Source organism: Acanthochromis polyacanthus, chromosome 4, assembly GCF_021347895.1.
Source record: "Acanthochromis polyacanthus isolate Apoly-LR-REF ecotype Palm Island chromosome 4, KAUST_Apoly_ChrSc, whole genome shotgun sequence".
NCBI classification, from domain to species: domain Eukaryota; kingdom Metazoa; phylum Chordata; class Actinopteri; family Pomacentridae; genus Acanthochromis; species Acanthochromis polyacanthus.
The window spans coordinates 25,962,824-25,985,259 of record NC_067116.1 but is presented as its reverse complement, the minus strand read 5'-3'; the positions used below and the strand labels follow the sequence as shown (position 1 = coordinate 25,985,259).

Below are 22,436 nucleotides of genomic sequence, written 5' to 3'. Positions count from 1 at the left end.
ATATGTAATTTCATACATGTGAGTGATGGAGAAATGAATTTTCGACATAGCTCCAGTATTTAGCCAGGCAGGCAGCTTAGCAGCTCAGCTAGAGAAAAGCATGGGGCAAGAGGCCCCCCGCGTCAAAGTCCACCCTAACGTGCTTTTTTTTCCCCACCGTGCTTTTTTTTCCCCACCCTGACCGGCTCAGATAGTCTCAGCGAGTGTCCCACAACATACTAGAGATGAGAAGTGAACGAAAACCTCCACATTACCTGGCGATCGCTTTTTGTTGTGGTCTGTGTCCAAAGCTCAGAACGCTAGAAAGTAAATCTTGTTCCGAAATCGAGCGATAGCTCGTGCCAAAACCGGTGTTTCAAAAATCATGCAAAAGCTTGTGGATCAGAGGTTCAATCAACCCGAAACATTTTTAGAATTTTATCTTGACATGGAAATTTAATCAGCCTAATTTATATATAACATATATATATATATATATATATATATATATATATATAACATATCCAGTTTTATCCCGACTAAACTGAATTAAACTGACTTGACCAAAGGCATGTGGAGCGTTGTTGTTACAGTGATTTATGGACTGTTTATTTTACTAATACACTTTTAATACTTTTTGATTGTGTCTGGTTTTGTGAAATTGCAGATGCTGATTTATTGCAGTGAAACACCTTGAGGCAATCAAAAACAATTTATTTCGCCAGCTGTTAATTTCAAAGGGCAAGCTTCCAAAACCATAACTATGCGTATGTGTGCCAAGCACTACAAACACTGTGTGTTGCTTCACGGTGCGTTTCTGTTGGCACGTGGTGCTTCAGAGATGGTTTTTACTGAAGACCTTAGATCAGCTTGGTGAAGCAGGAAAACAGGAAGTGGCCATTTCCCTAAACACAATTTCCTGCATGAGCATCTAACCCATTTTACTGCCTCTCTCTGTCTTTTCCTGCTGTCGTGTCGTGTGGGATTTTTGCTTGTGCTCGTTGAAAACTTGTTTGTGTAATAAGTCAGTGAAGCAGCTGAAAGACAGAGATCTGATCACCGTTAGTGAAGTGAAGCGTTAGACCATGTACTATGAGAAAGGCAGCATAAGGGTGTGTGCACCATGTTCAAACCTGGACAGGAAGAGAGAGGCGACAGAGGAGGAAGAGTGAGAAACAGAGTAGTAACAATGTCTGTGAAAATGATCTGTCAATGGTAAGATAAAAAGAAATCAAACACAGCTTCTAATCCTGGGTAAAGAGTAACTAAGGTTCCTCTCAGACATGCACTCCTTTCCATTAATCTGATGCCAGCGCTCCCGACTGCAACCTTTTCTAAGAGTGTGTGAGTTGAAATTTCAACTGGTTCATTCGTGTGAGTGAATGATGATCATCCAGCTGTACTGGTGTCGCTGTATTACTTTTATAACTTTGGTGGTTCCGTCAGTCTGTCCCTGCCTGGTGCGTATGACAAGCTGTTTAGTTTATGTGTGTTAAAAAGATAAAGTGATCTGTAGCTGATTATTTAAAAAATAAACGAGGGAAGAGGAGGCGGACAAAGAGAAGTCCAAAACAGACACACTTGATCAGAGGGCAGGTGGGAGGCAGGAAGATAATGAACTGGTGAAGGTAAAAGAGCAATTCACTCACTCACAATGGCTAAAGTCACAAAATGAAACATTAATCACAGCAGTGATTTTAGCTTCCCACCATTCCATGAACACTATCTACTGTGGTGTTTACGCTTTAAATGCGATCTTCTTGTGAAATGCCTGCATGTGCCATTTTTTCTGTTCATACAAAGGACTGGCATGTTTCATCTGGGACAAATGTGACATTAGAACGCTCTACGCTTTTCATGGTAATTTTTGGTCACCCACCTATCTGAGCACTGCGGTCAGTAAATGTGGTGTCTGTCGATAAGCAGATGTTCAACAAGTGATGCATTTTTTTAAATGTGACAGGCTGGGACCAGTTTAGAAAGTTGGTGCTACCAGAGGAAAAAAATCAGTCTAGAGACCTGGATGGCGTCTGAACATGTCTGCATCATGTCTGGTCACTTTCCTGTAAAAATTGCAGTGACAGTCTTACTAGGTCCAGCATAGTGGCGTTTGTTCGTCACTTTCAAGACGACACAAGTCTGACCTGCATGCCGTTGCATTTCCAGAGAGGCATGCACAACATTACAGTCCACTTCAAGTTGTGTGAATTGATTTGTGGAGAGTTATTGCCACATTTCACCACGTCACTGTTTGCTGCCAGAATCACAAAACACTTCTCGTTCACGTTGCTCTGAGACTTCACGTCTGAAGTGTCTATAAAAATAAAACTTTACTGCGGAGTAACAGGTCATATAATCAGACTCGTTAATGATGAAGGTAATCCAAGTCTTGGCAAAATGTTACCGCAAGCTGAAGTTTGAAAATCTTTCTGCTGACTTTATTACATACCTACAGAATCAAACAGGCAGCAGGATCCACAATAGCATCTCCAAAAGAGAGTTATGCACATTTACACACACGTGGAGCAACAACAGCAGCTTCATCAGTTATTTGTAATTGTAAATTATTCCCAACATGAAGACGGGATCTTTAAGGAAATTATGTCTTCTACTTTTCTTCACCTCAGACAGCTGATCTGCAGTTAAATCATTTGTTACAGCAAGTCTGTTCTCAGGTTGAGTCCTATGCTCCATTGTAAATTTTGTACTATTGTTATTTTACTGTCAGCAAAAGTCTAATCTGTCAGCTAGGGTTAAATATTTTTCTGTCAAGTTTTTTCATTGATTTTTCGCTTTGGCAGTCTGACAGCAGGCTGTTTGCAGTGGCGACATTAGTGTGTCAGATCTTCCCCGTAACTACATGTGCAACATGACCTAGTAATTAAAATAGCAGCTAAAATGCACCAACAGCTAACCGAATAATAATGAAAACATGTTGTGAGTTGCTTGTAGTTGACAAAAACTGTTCAGTCTCACACACTGTGCTCTTCCTGGTGCTGTGGCGTGTATGTGTGGTTAGAGCTGTGAGGAACATGGACGTAAAAGTGGCAGAATGCTGTCACTTTAACAGACTGATGAAGTCAGAAATGTTGCTTATCCCATTCCTGAAGACAACTTTTGTTGGTTATAAATTAACCCAGGAATTGAGCTGGGTTGAACTTGGGTTGTGGTTATAGACATCTGACACCTTGATGATTGATTTCTTGGTAGAAAATTAAACGCTTTTATCATACCTGGCAGACATCCTGAATTTTTGCCAGATACTTCACCGGTGAGCACATTGACATTTGCCTGTGGTTCTAAAAACTTCTACATTGAGGCAGAAACATTGTTTAAATTTGGTGGCGCTAAGTGAGTTTGAGTTTTACAATTAATGCAGCCCCCTGTGTTGACTCCCAAAGATGGTTTGTCCTTTAAAAGAGAAGGTTTTCCAGGTTTGTCTTTTTACTTTTCCACTTAAAGAAACCAAAAATGTCCATATGTAGGAAACACTACTTAAATGTGAACTCTAATGTGTCTCAAACCTGTTGCTCATGAATTCAGAGTAAAACAGCAGAAGGAATAGAAAGGAGAGGGGAGAAAGAGAGGCAGATATGAGGGGAAAAGAGATGGGATTAAAAAAGTGAGAGCACAGATGAATAATGGGGTTAAGGAGAGGAAAGCATGCAGCCTCCTTGCATCTTTCCATTTCTCTGTCTCCCACTTCATTTTTTTAGTGCTACCTTTTCCTCTGCTTCACCATTTTTACTGCCTGGTTTCCTCCCCCATTCGTCCAATCTCACATTTCCGGTTTTGTCCCTTTTTCAGTCTGTTTTATTTGCTGTCTTGCTCTTTCCGTCACTCTCTCCCTCTTGCTCTTTTTTTTTTTTCCTCGCTCTCCGTTGTAACTCTGGAGCAGCCATATGGCCTTATAAGGTCTGACTGCATCACACACAGGAACATGTTGACAGACAGGGCGGTGAGGTGTTCCCTTGGCTGGAGTGTAACCAGACTCCGCATAGCTGTGTGTCACACAGACACACACAATATGTACACAACACACACATTCTGAGCCGTATCAGATTTGCCATTTAACCTCCTGCAGCCCTCAAAGGAGCAGCTTTGACTTAAAAGTTTACTGTGATTTTCCTGTTGCTGGGCTCTGGTGACATTTTGAGTGTAACCTAACAGCAATCCTACCTGCAGGTTTTGACATTTAGACCAAATGAAGGAGTTGTTTTAGTTGGCTGTCGAGTAAAAACGTCAAACACCTGTAGGAGAAGATAGTTGATTAGTTTTTCTTATCACCTTGTGAATATTAACTCTGTAGACATTTGTCTTTATTGTGTACCTGTCAAATGTTCCACAGCTCTTTACAGTTAAATTGAAGTGAGCATTTATTTAAAGCCAGAGAATGTTGTCTGTTGGAAAGAGGATTGTGGTATTTGTTCTCCCACTTCTTCTGTGTTTGTGTCATGGTCATAGACTGTAAATAAAGATGGACATAGCATCTGGCTCCAAAAATGAAGCTCACTCTGAAGTGTCAAAAACTTGCAATATCACGCCGTCCGCTAAGGTTGGCTCCAAAAAGCTTTTGCTCCATAGACCCCAATTCATCACCGGAAAAAATAAAATTTGATAGACTGATTTTCTACAGCTCAGGATTTTTTTCCCGTTAGTTTTCATGGTCAAAACGAGAGATCAGGTGGCCGATCTTAAAATAAATCAATACTGAATTTTAAATAAATCGTTAAAGTTGGCGGAGCCAGGGGGCGTGGCTATACTTGATAGACAGTCTTGTCTGGAATGATTGACAGATCCTTTAGGGCGAGGCTTTCAGCAGGCTTATTCTGTGGAACTTGGCTTTCATCCACATTTAGATTAAGTTGTCCTCTAATTATTGTTATTTTCCACAGGTTTCCAGTTTGTTGACTTGTTATTATTAGTTGTCGTTCACTGTAGCCATGGCTTGTTCCTCTGTTAATTGCACTAACAGACCCTCAAAGGGTTCCGTTATCCAGTTTTTCCGGTAAGTAAATGTTTGCATTTCATATACAGTTTTACCGTTAAATATGATGTGTACAGTGTACCCCAATAATCTGTCTTTTTTCTGAGGTGTCGTGGCCTAAAAAAGAGACATTCGGCATCGATGCACCTTGCTAATTACGCTAGCTATCCTCCGAGTGCAAGCTTTAGCCGACGTCTCATCTCGGTTAGCTATCCCATTCTGTCGTATGTAATAGCTGACGCCGCAACGCTTGCTATGCAAACAGCGGCAGCTGACTCTCGCCTGTGTGTTTTAGTTAGACCCTGATACATGCGGCAGAAGTGTAACGTGTTAATGTAAGTCACGGCATTACTGTAAGCTAATTAAACCGTGAGGAGGACCCCCTTACAGCTCCACGTCGGTAACATTTAATTCTTTCAATGTGGTTGACACGATAAAAGAAGCCTCTGCGGTAAAACGTGGGTGGGATAAGAGAGTCTTCAGCTCTCAGTCTGGCCCGCCCATATACTGGTCCTGCCCCTAGTTGCTCTCCGGTCCAGCCTGTTTAATGACACTTTTTACAACACTGGCTCCAAAAAATCCAAAATGGCAACCAGAAAGTAGCAAAATCCGGGCTTCATTTTCTCGGCGTTGAAACCAACGGGTGACGTCACGGTTAGTTCACGCCTGGTCATGGTCAGACAGCAACTGAGTTTTTTAGGGTTAGGGATTTTGTTGGCAGCAGTTGATTGAGGTTAACAGGAAAAAAATGTCTACTTGTTGCTGTGTTTATCAGTTGATGGTAGAATCTGACATCATGTTTCAGGATGAACATTTCTTAGCCAAAAGATTTTTTGTCTCCTTGCCAGTTTCCTTATTTTACATTTTTCACACATATGTCCCAAGGACCTTACATTCACATTGGGGGGAAAAACACTTTCTGAAAGCAAAAAAGAATGATTTATAAATACCAAGTCATCTTTCCTTGATGTGCCCTGGTTAGAACGCATACCGTATATCCCAGACATCCTTGGTTTGATGCCTCACTTACTGAACATCTGCTTGTAAATAGACAATACGTTTTACTGATGTTCCCTAAATGCCTCACATACAGACTAGTAGAAGCTAGGTAGGGGCTGTGCACAGTGAAGCCTCTAGTCTCCACTCAGTTACTGCAGCGCTAAGACAGACAAATGACCAAATATTACTTTGAGAAGATTGAACTAAGGTTTTCTAGTGTCAGATTTACCTAAGGTGACACCAAGTGATTTTATCTACCTGGGCTGTTTTCCGTGAGCATAGTATTTTAAATGCCAATCATGCTCATTTGATTGTGGAAACCAAAATGTTATTGTGATTAATATTCAATCAATTGTGCTTCCTTGCTCTGTAATGACATCTGCCTGGTAAAAGCAACAATAGCATAATTACAATCTTTAAAAAGTATTCATCACTCAAAAGCTCAGAAAACACTGACTACCAGTGACTGGATCATTTGGATGCATACGATGTAACCACAGGGTCCCTGGTGTGATCTGACTCTGTCTGCATTTTCTATCAGTATCTATGCAGTTGCTGCCACAAAATACTTCCAAAAATAAATCGTATTGCAAAATCGAAAAAATATTGTTTCCTTGCTTTGTTGTCAGAAGTGTCCTGTTAATGTGACTTCACTGTGGCTGTCTCTGGGTGAAATGCTTTTTGACATGCAAGTTATTTTCTTTTCTTGCAGTGGTCATTCAGATAAATGAGCGTCAGGGCTGACTCGATGTGCCAGATGCTGCTTTATGACTAGAATCATGTGTTTACTGCTCATGAAACTTATCAGCACTCGTAAGGATCATAACTAAAACTAGTAAAAAAAAAAAAAAAAAACTCAGTTTGGAAAATTATCAGTTATAAACAAGGGTTTCACGGTAACCTGGAAACTTTACAGCTTATTAGTGTTAGGAAGGGAATTTCTCTGTATTTGTCTCCTTCTCTACACATTTTCTCTCTCAGTCTATCTGTTGGGTGTGCATTCAGCCTCTGCCTTAATGATTGCTCCTCTGCAGACATCACCACATGAACACACATGTATAGATTGACTGCCCATCACACTGTCAGATTGTCACTAGCATGCAGCTGTCTGCCTTACATCCCTCCCTCTCTCTCCGGCATACAAACGCTCCCTCCTCCCTCCCTCTTAGCCGGGCTCAGTTCCTTCCAGAAGCTGCAGGGAAACAAAGGAATAATAGATTCCATCTTGACTGAGACGGGGCACTCGTCTGTGTGTGTGTCACCCCTCCGCCATCATGCTGCTTCGTTCCATTGCTCTCTGCCCTCCTGCAGCCTCCTGCAGCTCTTTGCATTTGGCCATTAGCATCCAGCGAGCAACAGCATAGGGTTTCACTGCATCTGTGACTGTAATGGGCAATAAAGCAGACACTCAGCCACTTAACCCTCCGTCAAGTGTTAGCACCTCCACTGGTGGAGTGTGCGCATGAGAGGGAGGAGGGCATGTAGTGCTGAGAGTGTGTGTGTGTGTGTGTGTCGCGATACGACAGGACAGAGAGGAGGTCGAATGTCGAGAGAGAGAGAGCGTTAGAGACGAGGGAGGGGTTGAAGGAGATCAAGTGAAGGGATGTTAATAGGCATACTCAGTCTTTGTGTGTGTGAGCATTCCTCCATGGCGGGTCTTTTTTTTTTCGTTGGAAAATGAATCTCCAGAGAACGAGGGTTTGCACTTCCTGTACACTAGAATTCTTTTAGGTGGTGGGGAGTGCCTCATTGGTGACCTTTCTGACCTTTCTATGAAGGAAGGGAGAGGGGCTGGACAGGAAATTCTATACCCTTTTCCTCCCCTCTCCCTGCCATGAACACCACCTTGTTGCTTCCCTTCTTTTATATTTTTTTGCAGAGTTTTTTGGCTGTCCCTCTGCTGCCCTCCCCTAACACTCACACAGGCAGCAGGTCTCTATACACTGAGACATAATGTTCTAGTTATGTAACATATTCAGATATGCCGAGATCTGTGTAACCACGTTCTTCTGCTCTTCTCTTACTCTCATTTGCAGTCTTTTACTCCTTCAGGCTCTCTCTGCTGCCCTCTATCTGCCACTTTTCCCGTCAGTTCCCTCTTCCTGTCTTTTTGTTTGGAATAGTTTACTTGATAAAACCACATGTGTACTAAAAACTTAAAATCTCAATGAATTAGTATTTGGTAACAACCATGTAAAAGCACCCACTGACTGGTAGAGCAGACAGCTTTTTGTGTAGTGGGAAATTTCCACTGTGAGACGTAAGTCACGCTATGGTTTAGTTTAAAAGTTGCCTTTCAAAGGGCTGCGCAGCCCCACCTTTTCGTCCGGTGTAAAAACCTTTATCTCCTTTGACAGAGATTAGGAATCAAACATCAAACAATTCTCTCCATCAAAAGCTTTTAGGAGAATAGTTCAGTGTAACACTGTGCACTTACGGTACTGACTCAAGCTTTACTTATACTGATGTAACGCTGTTCCAAAAGCATCGTCAGAGAGGAAAACTATGTTGTTATTTGAATTTAAACTGTGTTATTGTGTAGATGGTTATAGCATCCGTATTGTGTCTTATCCAAGTTTGAGCTCCTAAATATTAGAATGTATTGATTAACTACTTGCGTGTTCTCATTAAAACCGACTGAGGTAAAAGATAAGATAAGATAAGATAAGATAATCCTTTATTACTCAGCTTGTCCGGGGAAATTTCCCATGTTACAGCAGCATGTATCATACAGTAGAGCGACAATAAGCAACAGTAAACATTAATCATCACAGTAAACCGTAATCAGGAGGAATAATGAAATTACTAGTGCCATAAAGGCTCACATTGTTACTTCAGTATATTGTGCAACAACAAAGTCATGAAAGCTCAAAATGCACAACAAATTAGAATTCAGCGTGAGGCTCGTGAGTCCAGAAAGTGAGATTGTTGTCTCAGCAGATTTTCTAGCACGCTTCCACTTTCAGCAATTCCTGTAATTCATCTCTGTAATTTTCCATTTCATTCAAGTGAAAGCTTCAGCAGATTTCTAGTGGAAATAGACTGCAAAAAGCAAAATCTGTCGTTTGTGGTGCTGTAATCTGTGTCTACTGCGGATTAGAAATGCCATCAAATGACAGCTGATCCATCAGGTTGAAATGCTGCTGAAGAATCCCAATGAATGAGGGAAAAAATGTAGCAAAAAGACGAAGGACAGAGTCTCTCATTCTACTTTGCACTAACAGTCACCTTTAACTCCAGTCTGTCATCAACTCATCAAACCTGTCTGACAAGTTGTAGATGAGTCGCACCGCTCAAGGCTGTGTATTTTTATTTTAACAGCGTGACACACTATCATCTGTCTGGTCAGAATAGTATCCAGGTGTGATTCTGCTTTTACCAGCCACAGCCAGACTTGTTCAGCATTTGCTCTGGTGGCTGGTAATTTCCCCTCTAACCTCACTTCCTGCCGCTGCCTTGCAGTAAACGCTCTTCATCAGTTTGTGCTGCAGTGACCTCACAGCCCCCAAGCTGCACACAGGCTTCAGTCTTTATTCAAACAATGATCCAGCTTCCTGCACACGCTCACTCAGTCTTATGACAGGGTATGACCATGGCTAACTGGATGTATGACTAGCTCGAGTGTGTGTGTGTGTGTGTGTGTGTGTGTGTGTGTGTGTGTGCGGCAACAGCCATGTCTCATGTGGCTCTGTTCCTTTTCTGAGATACTGTTTTGTCTGTTGCAATTCGTTGCACCAACAAACAGTTCGGCCTGTTTCTTTTTGCCTGCAGGACACACACGCATGAGATGTGTTCTAAAAAATACACACAGGCGTTGTAACACACTGCAGTCACAAGTTTTCTTAATTACAACATATTACCACTGATTGGGCTGCATATTGTCTCACTTTTGCCACATTCAGAGTTTTAAGTAGAAGTGAAGATTAAGGACAAACTGAAGGAAGTAATGATCATTATAATTGTCTTTATGGCACCTGTAGTTCAAATATAGCCTCTTTTACCCACACAGATGTGTGGCATGAATTGCACCTGTGCTCTTATCTGTGTCTGTGGTCCCTCCCTGTAGTTTGCAGTTTTATTGAACTCTTTATCTAATCAACAGTCTGGACCTTGAAACTAAAACCCGGCTCTGCTCGGTGCAGCATTCCTCTGAAAACACGGAGGAGGGAGGGTGGGATGACGGAGCAGAGAGGAATTGAATGAGAAAAGAGGGCTGGGAGACAGTAAAGGGGGGAGGGTGGAAATATCAGAGGACGACGGCTGAGCAGATTTCCCAAGAAGTTAGCAGTCGGGGTGATTTAACAGGGATAATGAGAGGGAGGAAGTGGTTCAATTTGGAGAAGAGGTAGGAAGGGAAGAGGAAGAGAAAGAGGTTGAGCGGGGAGGAGAAATGAAGAAGGAAGGGTAGCAAGAGGAGGAAAAGGGTGGGAGGAGAAAGCTTGTGGACAGGCAGAGAGAAGGGAGGAACTAGAGGGTGAAAGAAGTACAGATGAGGGGAGAAAGAAGGAGACGGGCGTAACATGGGAGAGAGACACTTGAGGGTGGAGAAAGGGGGGAAAATTAGAACCAGATTGGGACCTCCTGTTCCAGTTCAGGTTCTAGTTTTTGTCTTTCTGAAAACAGAGTGGAAGTCCACATTTGCAAACAAAAAAAAGTTCTTAATACACCTACACAGTCAAGTGTAATGTTATGAAAAGAAATTTGCATTTGATCAGAAAAACTTGGGTTTGGAGGGTAACGTATGCTGCGCTGTGCAAACTCATTTAGCCACAGTTGAGGTCAAGTCTGCTTTAAGCAAATGCAGGCCATGGACTGCAACAGGCTCCACACTGGTCGTTTATACGGGCCGAGCTTCACCGGACAGAAGCGTGGAGGTAAAAATGGATTAAAAAACTGATGAGGAGGTAAAGAGGAAGGCGTGTTAGAGGAGGAAAAACAGGGATGTGCGAAGGAGACAGGAGAACGAAAAACAGGAGAAGCAGGGAAGACAAGTCAGTGTGTTTTAGCTGCAGCACCGCATTAGAAAACTACAGCGCTGGCAGCAGATACACACACAAGTGAAGACGCAGTAATTATTGACACACACACACTCACACGCTGGTGATGCAGCAGTAGTTAGTGATGCTATCAGCAGTCTCTGTGCACACCAGTCTTACAGAACCTAGTATGAGGAGGAAAGACAGCAAACATAACCCGCATTTCTCTTGACAGGTGACACCAGCAAATTGATAATTAAATTATCTGTGTGTGACGTCTTTCTGTAATGTACTTTTAACATAATCTGGACAAGTAGGCTTGCAGAACAATAAGACACATACAAATCAAAACAAAGGATTTGCTGCACCGTGTGTCCTGCTCTTCTTCTGTTCAAACAGTTAAGGTTTGGCACCGTTTACTCACCTTCAGCCAACTGAGACCAGCGGTCTTACACAAACATGTGCACACTCACATGTCTACAAGAATGGAAAGTGCAATGACCTGTAGTAGAAAGCTACTCAGAAGTATCTTTTACTCCATTTTACAGTTGACTGGGAACATGCTTTTTTCTTCTTCTCAGTAACACCTTCCCTCACATTCACACAGTCCCACACATTTACAGGAAGCAGCTCGATACAACAGAACAGTCGGCCTCCAGGTAGCTGCAGCCTTCCTACTGAAGGACACGTAAACTCCTCAAGGTTCCAGAGGACTTGGCGCAGACGCTCGGCAGATTATGTTTGGGCAGAAGGACACATTTATGGGAAAACTCAAGTGTGGAAGCTTCGACGACTTTGTTTGCATTCATCTGCCTACACTATCTAACTCTGGAGGTTGATTAGACGTAACACCAAATGTTTACTGGTTTAAATGTCTCTAATGTGTGAGGCTTTGCTGCCCTTTGAAATCACTGTAAACCACATAACATTGTAAACACTTCTGGACATGCATATCAAATGATTTTCCAGTGGATTGGCTCTTTCAGTTTGTCGTCACACATGATTTAAGTCACAGTTCTCCTCCCCAGATTTTATTAAACTGATGTGATCACATGGTGAGTTGTGTATATGGTCGCCTGAATGCACAAACAGCCTGTCACTTGACTGCAAGGCTGAAGGGCCAGCTCATAAATCTTTGCATCTTGTTCTCAGTCCAGTTTTATCGTGAAAGTTCTTACAAGAAGTTGTGATTTGTATTTCTGCTACTTGGAAGCTTCGTGAAAATTCAGTCACCCCTGAACACATAGCCCTATCCTGTCTCGTGTTTCCCTACCTCCAAACTGGCCAGGTCGCTGATGTGTCAGTCCTCAAGTTTCGCTGCCTCTCCAGTGAGTCTCTCATCCTGAACATGGATGAGAAATGGTAAACTGCCCATCCAACAGGTAGGAACACATGAGACGAGACAGGACTAGCTGGTTAGCGTCCTTAAGGCCAATTCTTGCTCGTGTTCGCAGGCTTGACTTGTTCACTTTCTTGGACCAACAAACACATCGAACTAAACCAAGCACAGGCAAATGATGATGATGTTATTTCTAGAAGATCAATAAAAAGAGTAATGCAATCATTACCACACAAACACCAAATCATCACATTTCTGTGATTAGATGTTAAATTCTGCCTCTACTGTAGGCTTGCACTGCATTTTAACCTCTTGACAAAATATCACATGGAGCTTATTAAGTTCACTCTCAGCGCTCCAAAAACAACAGCCAATTACATGAAGTCAAATCTGCCTTTTAAAAATCCCTAATTGGTCAACATCATGAATAAACCTCCCCTGTCTGTGCTGGCGGCCAAGTCAGAACTTGGCCAATGTACCACAGGGTGCCATGGAAGGAAAACAAGCTTCAGATGATTACTGTGCTTCCACTTTGATTTGAATCCAAGGCCTGATGGTACCAAAAAAAAAAAAGCGAAAACGATGTGAATTTTGGAAGACGGAAAAGAAATGAAAAGAGCTAGAAGTTTGTAGAGCCAAGTCGGGCCATCATGTGACAGTAGTTTTTCCACTGTAGCTCCACAGGAGGTGTGCAGGGCAGCTGCTGTGTGTAATATTGCTCTGTCAGCTTCCTTTGGTGGAATCAAAAGGAGTTCAAACAAAACCAACAGACCAAAATGCAAAAAAATCCCCATTTTTGTTTCGTGAGTGACTATTTTTTCCCAAAACACCATTATAACCATGTTGGGTTTCTGCCGACTAATCTGCTGCTGAAGGAGAACAGCAGGATATTTTATGTGTCGTCCCTCAGGGATAGCAGCAATTAAATGGTTTAATGAAGGCTGTTAAATTGACTTGGAGGATGGTGCTAAAGCTCAGCAGATGGGGTAAGAGCAACAGAGGTCCTCCCATTGTGATGCATCGTGAGTGTGATTTGTATGTTTTGAATCACACACTTGCGTTATCGATATGTATATTTTCTTTAGCCTTAAAGGTTTCATATCTCACATTCTGGCTCGTCTTGGCCCGTTTTTTCTCTCTTTTGGCTCAGGAATGCATTGAATGTCCTTATCTTTGTGCATGTAAGCACAAGGGTGGGCCAGCAGCAGAGGTTAAATTCTTCTGCAGATCTCAAGCAGACCGACTGCAACACACACTGGCATCCAGACAGCCTGCAGCCAAAATGGCTCCCTACCACTACTGTGGAAAGACACTGAACTTATTTGTAGATCGGTTTCTAAGACAGGAGTTAATAGCAAAATGTTAATAGCTTTGTGCTACGTATGAGAGTTGAGGAGATAAAGCATGACTTTCAAATGTTACAGTGTATGTTCTGTCTATATTTGGAAGTGATTTCCTATACGTATGACCACGGATCAAAGATCAATGTATCACAACAAGAGAGATCACATTTTCATTCATTGCATTCCTCTGCCTCGTCAAAACTATACATCTACCTTATCCAAGATGCAACTCCGTCTCAGAAAGTTGGGCAAGAGATTATCTTATGCTAGTGACAGCTAATGTAGCCTTGGGGCTGTTCAAGCAGAGATAAGGAGCAAGCTACACACTGTTCACTTCTTTCTTACAGATTTTTTTGCAGTCTTTAGGCATGTGTCTTCTGCCTGTTCGGATCTGTCTAATTCACCTCAGGTAACGGTCATTAACCCTCCTGTTGTCCTTATCTACGGGCACCAAAAAAATATTGTTTTCTTGTCCGAAAAAAATACAAAAATTCAGGAAAAAAAAATTCCCCGAATTTCTGAAAATTTGCAAAACCTTCAGGAAGAAAATTCCAATAATTCCTTAAAAAAATTTGTTAAAAGTTTCATTAAAAACAAATCCCCAAATTTGGATAGAAAATTCTTGTAAATATTTTCAAAAAATGAATAAAAATCTTCCAAAAAAATCCTAAAAATATCTAAAGTGATTACATATGGGAGCTACAATATATATTAGTAAAACGTCGAATATTTTTTTAAGAACATTCACAAAAAATGTTCTTAAGAAACATTTTCATCATTTTTTTCCACCAAAAATATTCAGAAATTTCCCAAAAATGTTGATAATGTGGACATCAGAACTTTTACTGTGAATATATATATATTTTTTACACTTTTACAACCTTTAAAACGGGTCAATTTTGACCCGCAGGACAACACAGGAGTTAAACATTTGCCACAGCGTATGCTTTCTTTATGGAAAATATGTAAAGTTGTCACATGTTTTAAACACAATCAAGAGCAGGCAAGGTTAAAGTTAGTTTTATCATTAACCAATTATGAAATAAATGGCCATGCTGCCCATCAAATATTATCAAAATCTTCAGTGGTGCTTCAGTTAAGAATTTTATCTATAAAATATCCTAAATAAATAGAAATATCCATTTGGGTTGTCTAACGTAGGAATCTTGCTCTACCTGTCTCACTACCCTTCTTTAAAACACACAGGCACACACTCTCATCCAGACTCGGTACTTTGTGTGTCACATATCCAGACAGCCTGCCTCAAGACGCACACAGTCGCCATTTATACCTCCTCACAATACAGCCTCACAGTTAAACACATGGGATCACAATGCTGCGGCTGCCATACACGCTGCTTCACGTATGCCTGTGCATAAAATTACAATGACAAGGGACAGACAAAAGACAGAGCTGTTCAGTGTTGGCGTCCACACAGGCCACAATACACGCTCGCAGTGTTCACCCTCACAGCTCTAAATGGATTTCCTTGCATCACAGCAGACCACAATGCTGGTGTGAAGACGCCTGGTCGAGCTGCAGGGCTGACACACACTCGCAAACCCCTGATCGCTCAGGTTAGAGTGAGCAGCCAGCTTCTTTCATTTAACAGCAGACGACATTCACATGCTTTGCAGTGTGACCCAAACTAAACTGATTTCTCTCCCCTCGGTCTCTGTATGGTGCAGTCTGCACAGCCTCGCATCCATCTCACTTTCACTGTCTGGTTTTGGGTGTTAATGTACAACAGGAGGGTGGCACATGCTCCGACTAATAATTAACGTCAGCATTTCGTCCGTGGCTTCATGTTGCAGCGCTTTAAAGAGAAATACGCCCGGATGGTCTTAGGTTTGCTAAATGTTGTTAGCCAGTGCTTACAAGTAGTGCTTTATGCTTTACACCTGAGGTATATTACTCCTAGGCTGCAGGAAATTACTTTAAATTTAGCACAAATGTTCGCTTTAGCCCCGCTCAGACATGCACTCCTTCCCCTAAATCTAACAACGTCTGAATATCTGAACACCCTGATCACTTTTCCATAAAAATCCAAATTTGAAAAGCATCACAGAGTGCAAAATATGCAGTTTTCACGTCCTTCTTGTTGACTTTGCCCTACTATTTCACATCTATTACAAACTTAAAAAGAAAAGATGAATTCACAGCAATTAGTATAATCCAGGTTTTGACAAAAGTTTGCAGCAGTTCAAGTTTAGTTTGTCGCATCCAGCTGTTTGTAGGAATCTTCCCCTGAGTTTATTAAATACCTGAAGTATCTGACAGCAGCAAGTGAGTTGCATGTATTTGCGCTCATCAGCAGTAACTTCTTAAAGTACATAGAAGTACTGTGTACTTTTATTTATGGCAGACAGGTGAGCTGTCACAGCCTTTCTTAGGTAGAATCCTGTGCTCCATCACAGCTGTCATATTTTTATTTTACTGATAGTTTAAAAAAAAAAAGTACTTAGATTGTTGTCATATATGGACCGAATTTGCAGTGTTGAGGAAATCGTAAATAAACTAAGTGGTTAGTTGTTTGGACTCGTAGTTTAGATCTATTATGTTTGGTGTTTTTTTCCCTCATATATATTAGTACATCTGAATAAAGCTGTGAGAAATTAACGCACAAGTGACTTGTGTCTGAATGACACAGTGCCTTTACTTCCACCAATGATACATGTCCCGTGTCTGAAAAGGGCTTTGGATTCAAGAATAAACACATTTTTGGTGATTAGGCATGTATACGCTCATTATGACAATCTATTAGGATAGCATGATGAAGTCATGGCATTTTCTATCCAAAAGGTCAACTTCGGTGTAGCATCATGAAATTCTGCAAAAACACTTGTCTGTGTGTTATTCAGCACCATATGTCAGGAACAGACAGAAATAGTGTGACCATATTTCACATGTGGTTACTACTGTATGTGTGGCACGAATCTTTGGTTCCCGTCCTAAATTTGTGGTGTTTGTGTAGATTGTGTGTGTTCCCTGGTTCATATGCATATCCAATTCACATTTTAGAATTTGTAGCTTCTTCCTCATATTAAGTTTTGTCTACTGACATGGTGACAGCTTTGTCTTCTCTCAGAATCAGCTTCACAGGCTAAGCGTGTGAACATACTTAAGAATTTCACCAATGTGCACGCTTGAAAACCTTCACTGCACATATAGTTTGAATCGGGACAGACGCAGATGACAGAGGCCTACAAACACGAGGTAGTAATTCTAGTCTGTTTAAGTGCTTTTGTTGTGTTTTCTAGAGTAGAGGTTATTTTTTGAGTTATAATTTGCCTAAATGTTGCTACAAGATTGTTTTCTCTGCTGTATCTTAGCGATGTGCTACACAAACAGAAGTCCTCTCAGAAGTTCGCTGCCTTCACGTCCGTTTTTCCTCACAGGGTTTTACATCAAAATGTTTTCCCCCTCATTTTCAGAGGAAACATTTATTATCCCACTATCTCTGCCTCTGTCGGAGCACGTAACGATTCAGTGCAGGATTGTATTTTCACATCCTCTTTCCTCCACCACATCTGCTGTGAGCAATCAGCCACAACAATGGCTTCACCGGATACTGTTGCCTATATACTGTGTCAGAGCCGCAAAAAGCGCCTCACAGATGGGAGCTCCTTATTACATCTGTTTCCCCCACATCGATGATGCAGTACACATGGCCCCAATGCTGCTGGAAGGTTCCGGATTTTACTGTTTACAGCAAGTTGAAAAGCGTAATCAGCTGTGAAACTATAGGCTTAATGCGAACAGGCAGCACACCTGGCAGCCTTTAGCTGACTGTGGCAAAACTTCATTCTAACGTTTCATTTGATCCATATGCTCAGATATAAAGTGTGAATTCAGGATTTTCCAACTTCTCTTCCATTTAGCAGTTGTTTTGATTCCTGATTGTACCCGTGAATAAAATGTAAAAGTCAAACACACAGTTTAACGTGTCATCGCTGCACCTTTTGCTGTCGAATAATTAATTTACAGCCTTTTTTGTCAGTTCACGTAAACATTGATGATGTCCTAACTCAACAGGAATAAAAGTAAAGATAAACGCCTTGACCGTTTCATGTTCTCTTTTAATGACGAATGATGTAAGAGTTCATCAAAGGTAGCTCTTCTTTGTGTTATTAGCATCCTCACTGCTTCAGTTTGCTGCTGAAGCATCTCACATTTTACTAAAGTACTCTTGAATACCTCACATAGGCTATAATTTACCGATACCCCTTAAACTTCCTACGTTCAGTATAGATGCATTTTACCAATGTTCCATAAACGCCTCACATGCCTCAGTAGATACACAGAGAAACCTCTAGTCTGCTCTGTTACTGCAGCTCACACGACTCAGACAGGTGTGTGACCAAAAATTAGTTGGAAAAGAGTGATATAAAGTACTCTGATGTAAGATTTACCTCAGTTGAGACAGTGATTTTTATTTTTACCTGCCTGTAGCTGTTAAATGTCTGACTCACTGATGTGATTAATGAAAATGTTTGGTCGCCCTTGATGGATATTTGGTCTCATGTGAACCTGAACAGTCACATTCTGGGGCCCTATTTAATGTCTTACATGACGGTTTTACAGTCGACCAAAGTAATCGCGACTTTTAATATCATTTTTGAGGCAGTCGTTTCATAACTGTGTTTGTTCACAGTAGTCCAGATTTTGGAAACATCCTGGTATATTGTATTTTATGGATTGAAATATGTTGAACAAATACGAAAAAGAACGTTTCAGAGCACAACTGTTGCGCTGACGCACACATAGCTACACTCTGTTGCAGGCGTCTGTTTTTATGCAGCAGTGGAGGTGGGTGGCTACACATCAATGATTAATGCGAATGTGGACATGATGGCGTGTTTATGCAAGTGTTCAAACACATTCAACACACATGAGAACACACAGACATGCACTCGACTGTCCTTTTTGTCTAAATGGAATAGCAGGCATGATCTAAAGGCGTGACATCAACCTAAATATGGTTACTTTCTAGTGCAATTTATGGATTCAAACTGCATTTTTCTGATTGGGTACATTACAAAATCTGTTGATGAAGACTCAAAATAGTAAATTTTAGGTTTAGTACTGATGAAAGTTTAAATGTTGACTTGCTCTTTGGTTTGCATTTCTCTCACAGGTTGTCTCTTCTGTTCCTGGGCACGCAAAGGGTGGTTGTGGCCTTTTTCATAGATGTAAAACAAGAAATCGCAGCGTACCTAATCAAGTCCAAATGTGCTTTGTTTTGGGGGTTTTTGTGCTTTTGTTTTTTTATTATACTCTCTATGCTCTTGTACCAGAGCTGCCTTTCTAACTTTTGGTCCAGTCTTCCTCTAAATGTCAACCTTTCGGCTCTGTTTGTACCCTGTTTCCCTTCATTTCACTGAAAGCTTCCTGTTTCGTATCTTCGGTTACAGTTCAGCCATCTTCAGTGTTTATGGTGCAGCAGCAAACTAATCCAAACATCTTGTCTCTTGCATACACTTTCTGGAAAACAGGCTGTAAACACATTGTTGCATGCTACCGTACCTCCTCAGTGTCCTTGTATCTGTGATCGATGTTGACTGCTACAAACAAAATTCAAACATTCATTGTCTTGCTGGTGATTTAGTTATCAAACCAGATCGTGAATGATATATCAGTGGTAGTCAGGGTTCTGAACCTGGAAGGGTGCAGTTGTAATGCTAATACTGGGGAATCGATTATATCTTGTTTGCACAGGGATGGTTTGTGTGTTTGAACCAAGATTTTAGCTCAGTGTGCTAGAAGCCTCAGAGTAGAACCAGAAAACTCTCTCCTGACCACAGCTGGCTTGTGTTTCTGGGTCATGGTCAATGCGGGTTAATGCTGCTCTGTCAGAAAGTCCAAATCAGATTTGTTGTGTTTATCTGACAGAAAGTCCTGCTATCACACACACCACCCTCACTTTCGATCATTCTCAGCTAACTTCAGCTTACCAAAACATCACTAAGTGTTCTCCTCAGAATGTAAATATCTCGTCTTCCCTCAGGTTCTCAACGCCCAGAAGGCTGGGTACAAGGCAGCCATTGTTCACAATGTGGACTCTGATGACTTAATCAGCATGGGATCCAATGATGGTAAGTTTCTGCCCCTCACACAACACACAGTAAACACGCAGCATCTTGCCTCTCTATCTGTCTCTATCTGCCCTTTGGTTTTATCTTTGTCTCTGAGCCTGAGGAACATTTGGGAAGTTTTACAGTCTGAAGCACATTTCAAGTTTCAAGATGTTCTTGAGGAAGGCAGTGGTGCCCTGCAGGGATGTAACACTCCCTGTGTATGAATCCACACCGTCCCTGCTCCAGCCGAGCTTTGTGAAGCGACAGTGTCAGTGGTTTTCTTCGTGAAGTCTCACCTGCTGCTGTCACTTGCAGCAGATAAATTATTTAGCATCAAGACCTCCTACCCTGGTTTTTAAAAGGAGTAAATCTCACAGCCAACTTGTCTCGAGTTTTCCTTCTGTCACTTTAGCTCCTTAAGTGCTTCAACCGAAGTATTGTTCAGGTGGTCAAACAGTGTCTGAACCTGCCTTTACTCTCTTCCAACATCAGAATTAGAATTAGACAGACTCACAGTCACTGGCCAATTATTTTGTAACATTCTTTTTTCATTCTTTATGCAGCTACTTGTTTTTTTTTAATTGTTGTTTGTAACAATCAAAGGCAATGTAGTAAATGCCTCAAAGGAGAGACTGATTAAAGCGGAATGACCGAGTTCAATTTCACAAGAAATAATTTGTTTCTGGCAAATGTTTTTTCTAATGATTGTTTTAATTATGATGACTTTCTTGATAGGCTGAATATATATCTATTTTTTTAAATGCTCATCATAGTCTTCCTATAGCCCGAGCAGATATTTCCTAAATTCTTGATTTGAGCAAACAACATCCTAAAACACAAAGATATTACTTATAATGTCACAGAAGACTGAGCAAAACTGTATATATATCCACTTGAGAAGATGGAACCAGTGATTTTGGATATGTTCACTCTTAGCAAATGCTAATAGTTAATAAAAGCTGGGAAATGTTGTTAAAACCACCAGGAAAAGGTAGCAAGTGAATCAAAACCCTCGAATTCAACTGATTTAGTGTCTTGTCCTGTGCTGCTGGGAAAACATATTCTACTGTGTAGTAATAAGTATGTATTACTGCTGAATTCTCTCTGTGTTGGTATGTTTTGACTATCAAACCACTTTGTGAATGCTGATAAAGTATTATTATTATTATTATTATTATTATTATTACTTGCGTTGGGTCCTGCGGGTGTCCCAGTGCCAATACCATCCTCTAAAATGGACCTTGAGTTAAACTTTTCTATGAAAATGTGAGGCATGTAGGTAACAGTTTGCTGGTGTGCCACAAAGAAGTCTTATTTATGCTTCTCTGTAAACATCTGAACTTTTCATGGTTGCTCTGTGGAGTCGTGCTTTGGTAATTGGTCACACGATGTATGAATCTGTTTTTTTGTTTTTTCCTTTTTAGTGGATGTTATGAAGCAGATAATTATTCCCTCTGTGTTCATAAGCGAAGAGACTGCCAACTCTCTGAAAGACGACTACTTGTATGACAAGGGGTAAGTCCAAACTCCATTGTCTTTTTCTTTTTCTTCTGCCCTTCAGTATAAATAGAAACCGTTTCCTGCTCTGCTCCTCTCACACGACTCTCCACAATTCTTCCTTTCGGCGTGAAGAGCTGACTGCTTTTCTTCAGCTCCTTCACTCAGAATTGTCTGGACATTCTTTGCTTTCCAGCTCAGACTTTGATTTATTGTTACTGGACAGTAATACCTGTAATGTTCTGTGATATACCGAGGAGAGGATTTGTCTTGTTGTCACTGCTGCTGATGTGATAGTGTGATGGTAAAGCGTCTCTGTGGGTTCGGGGGTCACGGCGTTAGCGTCTCTTTTTTCCACTTAAAAACCTGCCCATGTTAGCTTGTGCTGGCGTGTGTCAGATACCATCCTGTTACAGGGGGTTTTATCCCACATTCTTCTGCAGCCTGAGGAATGAACACCAAACATGGTATTGGCAGAGTTTTGTCAGCGTGGACCAATTTAGCTTTTAAATATCTGACTGGAGGACAGATGCAGAGCTCAGGAGGGAGTCCTTAATGAACAGTGTGAAATGTCATTATGTTGAAAGACGAACCTTTATGTGACTGTCACGCTGCAATTATTCAAACTGAACAACACCAAAGGAAATATCCTTAATGTGGCGGCTAACGACAGTGAGCTGTAACAAAATGCTGCTGTAGCACTGCCTCTCTGTAGGTCACTGTCACTCAGTGGCTGTAAAATAATAATAATAATCTGCCCGTACAAAAAGGTTAATGTGTCCCACACCTGACAGCGCTGTGCTTGCTCTTCTAGGGGGCATGTAGTCCTCATGCCGGACTTCAGCCTCCCGCTGGAATACTACCTGATCCCGTTCCTCATCATCGTGGGAATCTGCCTCATTCTCATTGTTGTCTTCATGGTACGTACATCAAAGCTGGAAATGCACACGTCAGTCTAAATTTAAGAATTACTTCCTCATATACACAGTCAGCTGTGGACCGCCAACAATCAGCATCAGCAGGTCTATTATTGGCTCTGCAAAAAGTACCTTCAGTGGCACCTGGAAAACATTAGACATTAATCTAACACATTTCAGTGTCCCATTAGTAGCTGTGTCGTGACCGACATGCCTTTATGTTATGTAATGATTGGATGTGGATGGCTTAGTGCTATCTGGACAAAAGATGGGCTTCATCAACCCTGACTGGGATTCCACGGTGAGAGTGATCACTGATTGT

The 22,436-nt window shown here is 41.4% G+C and overlaps 1 protein-coding gene across 1 annotated transcript in view; it reads left to right on the top strand.

Annotated features, from left to right (window-relative positions):
* The window catches only part of rnf13 (ring finger protein 13), a 53,220-nt gene that overhangs the window by 18,772 nt on the left and 12,012 nt on the right, over positions 1 to 22,436 (top strand). Inside the window, exons 5-7 of the mRNA XM_022194732.2 lie at positions 19,631 to 19,718; positions 21,125 to 21,215; positions 22,012 to 22,117. Coding sequence (XP_022050424.2) covers positions 19,631 to 19,718; positions 21,125 to 21,215; positions 22,012 to 22,117 — 285 coding nt within the window. The remainder of the gene's footprint in view (positions 1 to 19,630; positions 19,719 to 21,124; positions 21,216 to 22,011; positions 22,118 to 22,436) is intronic.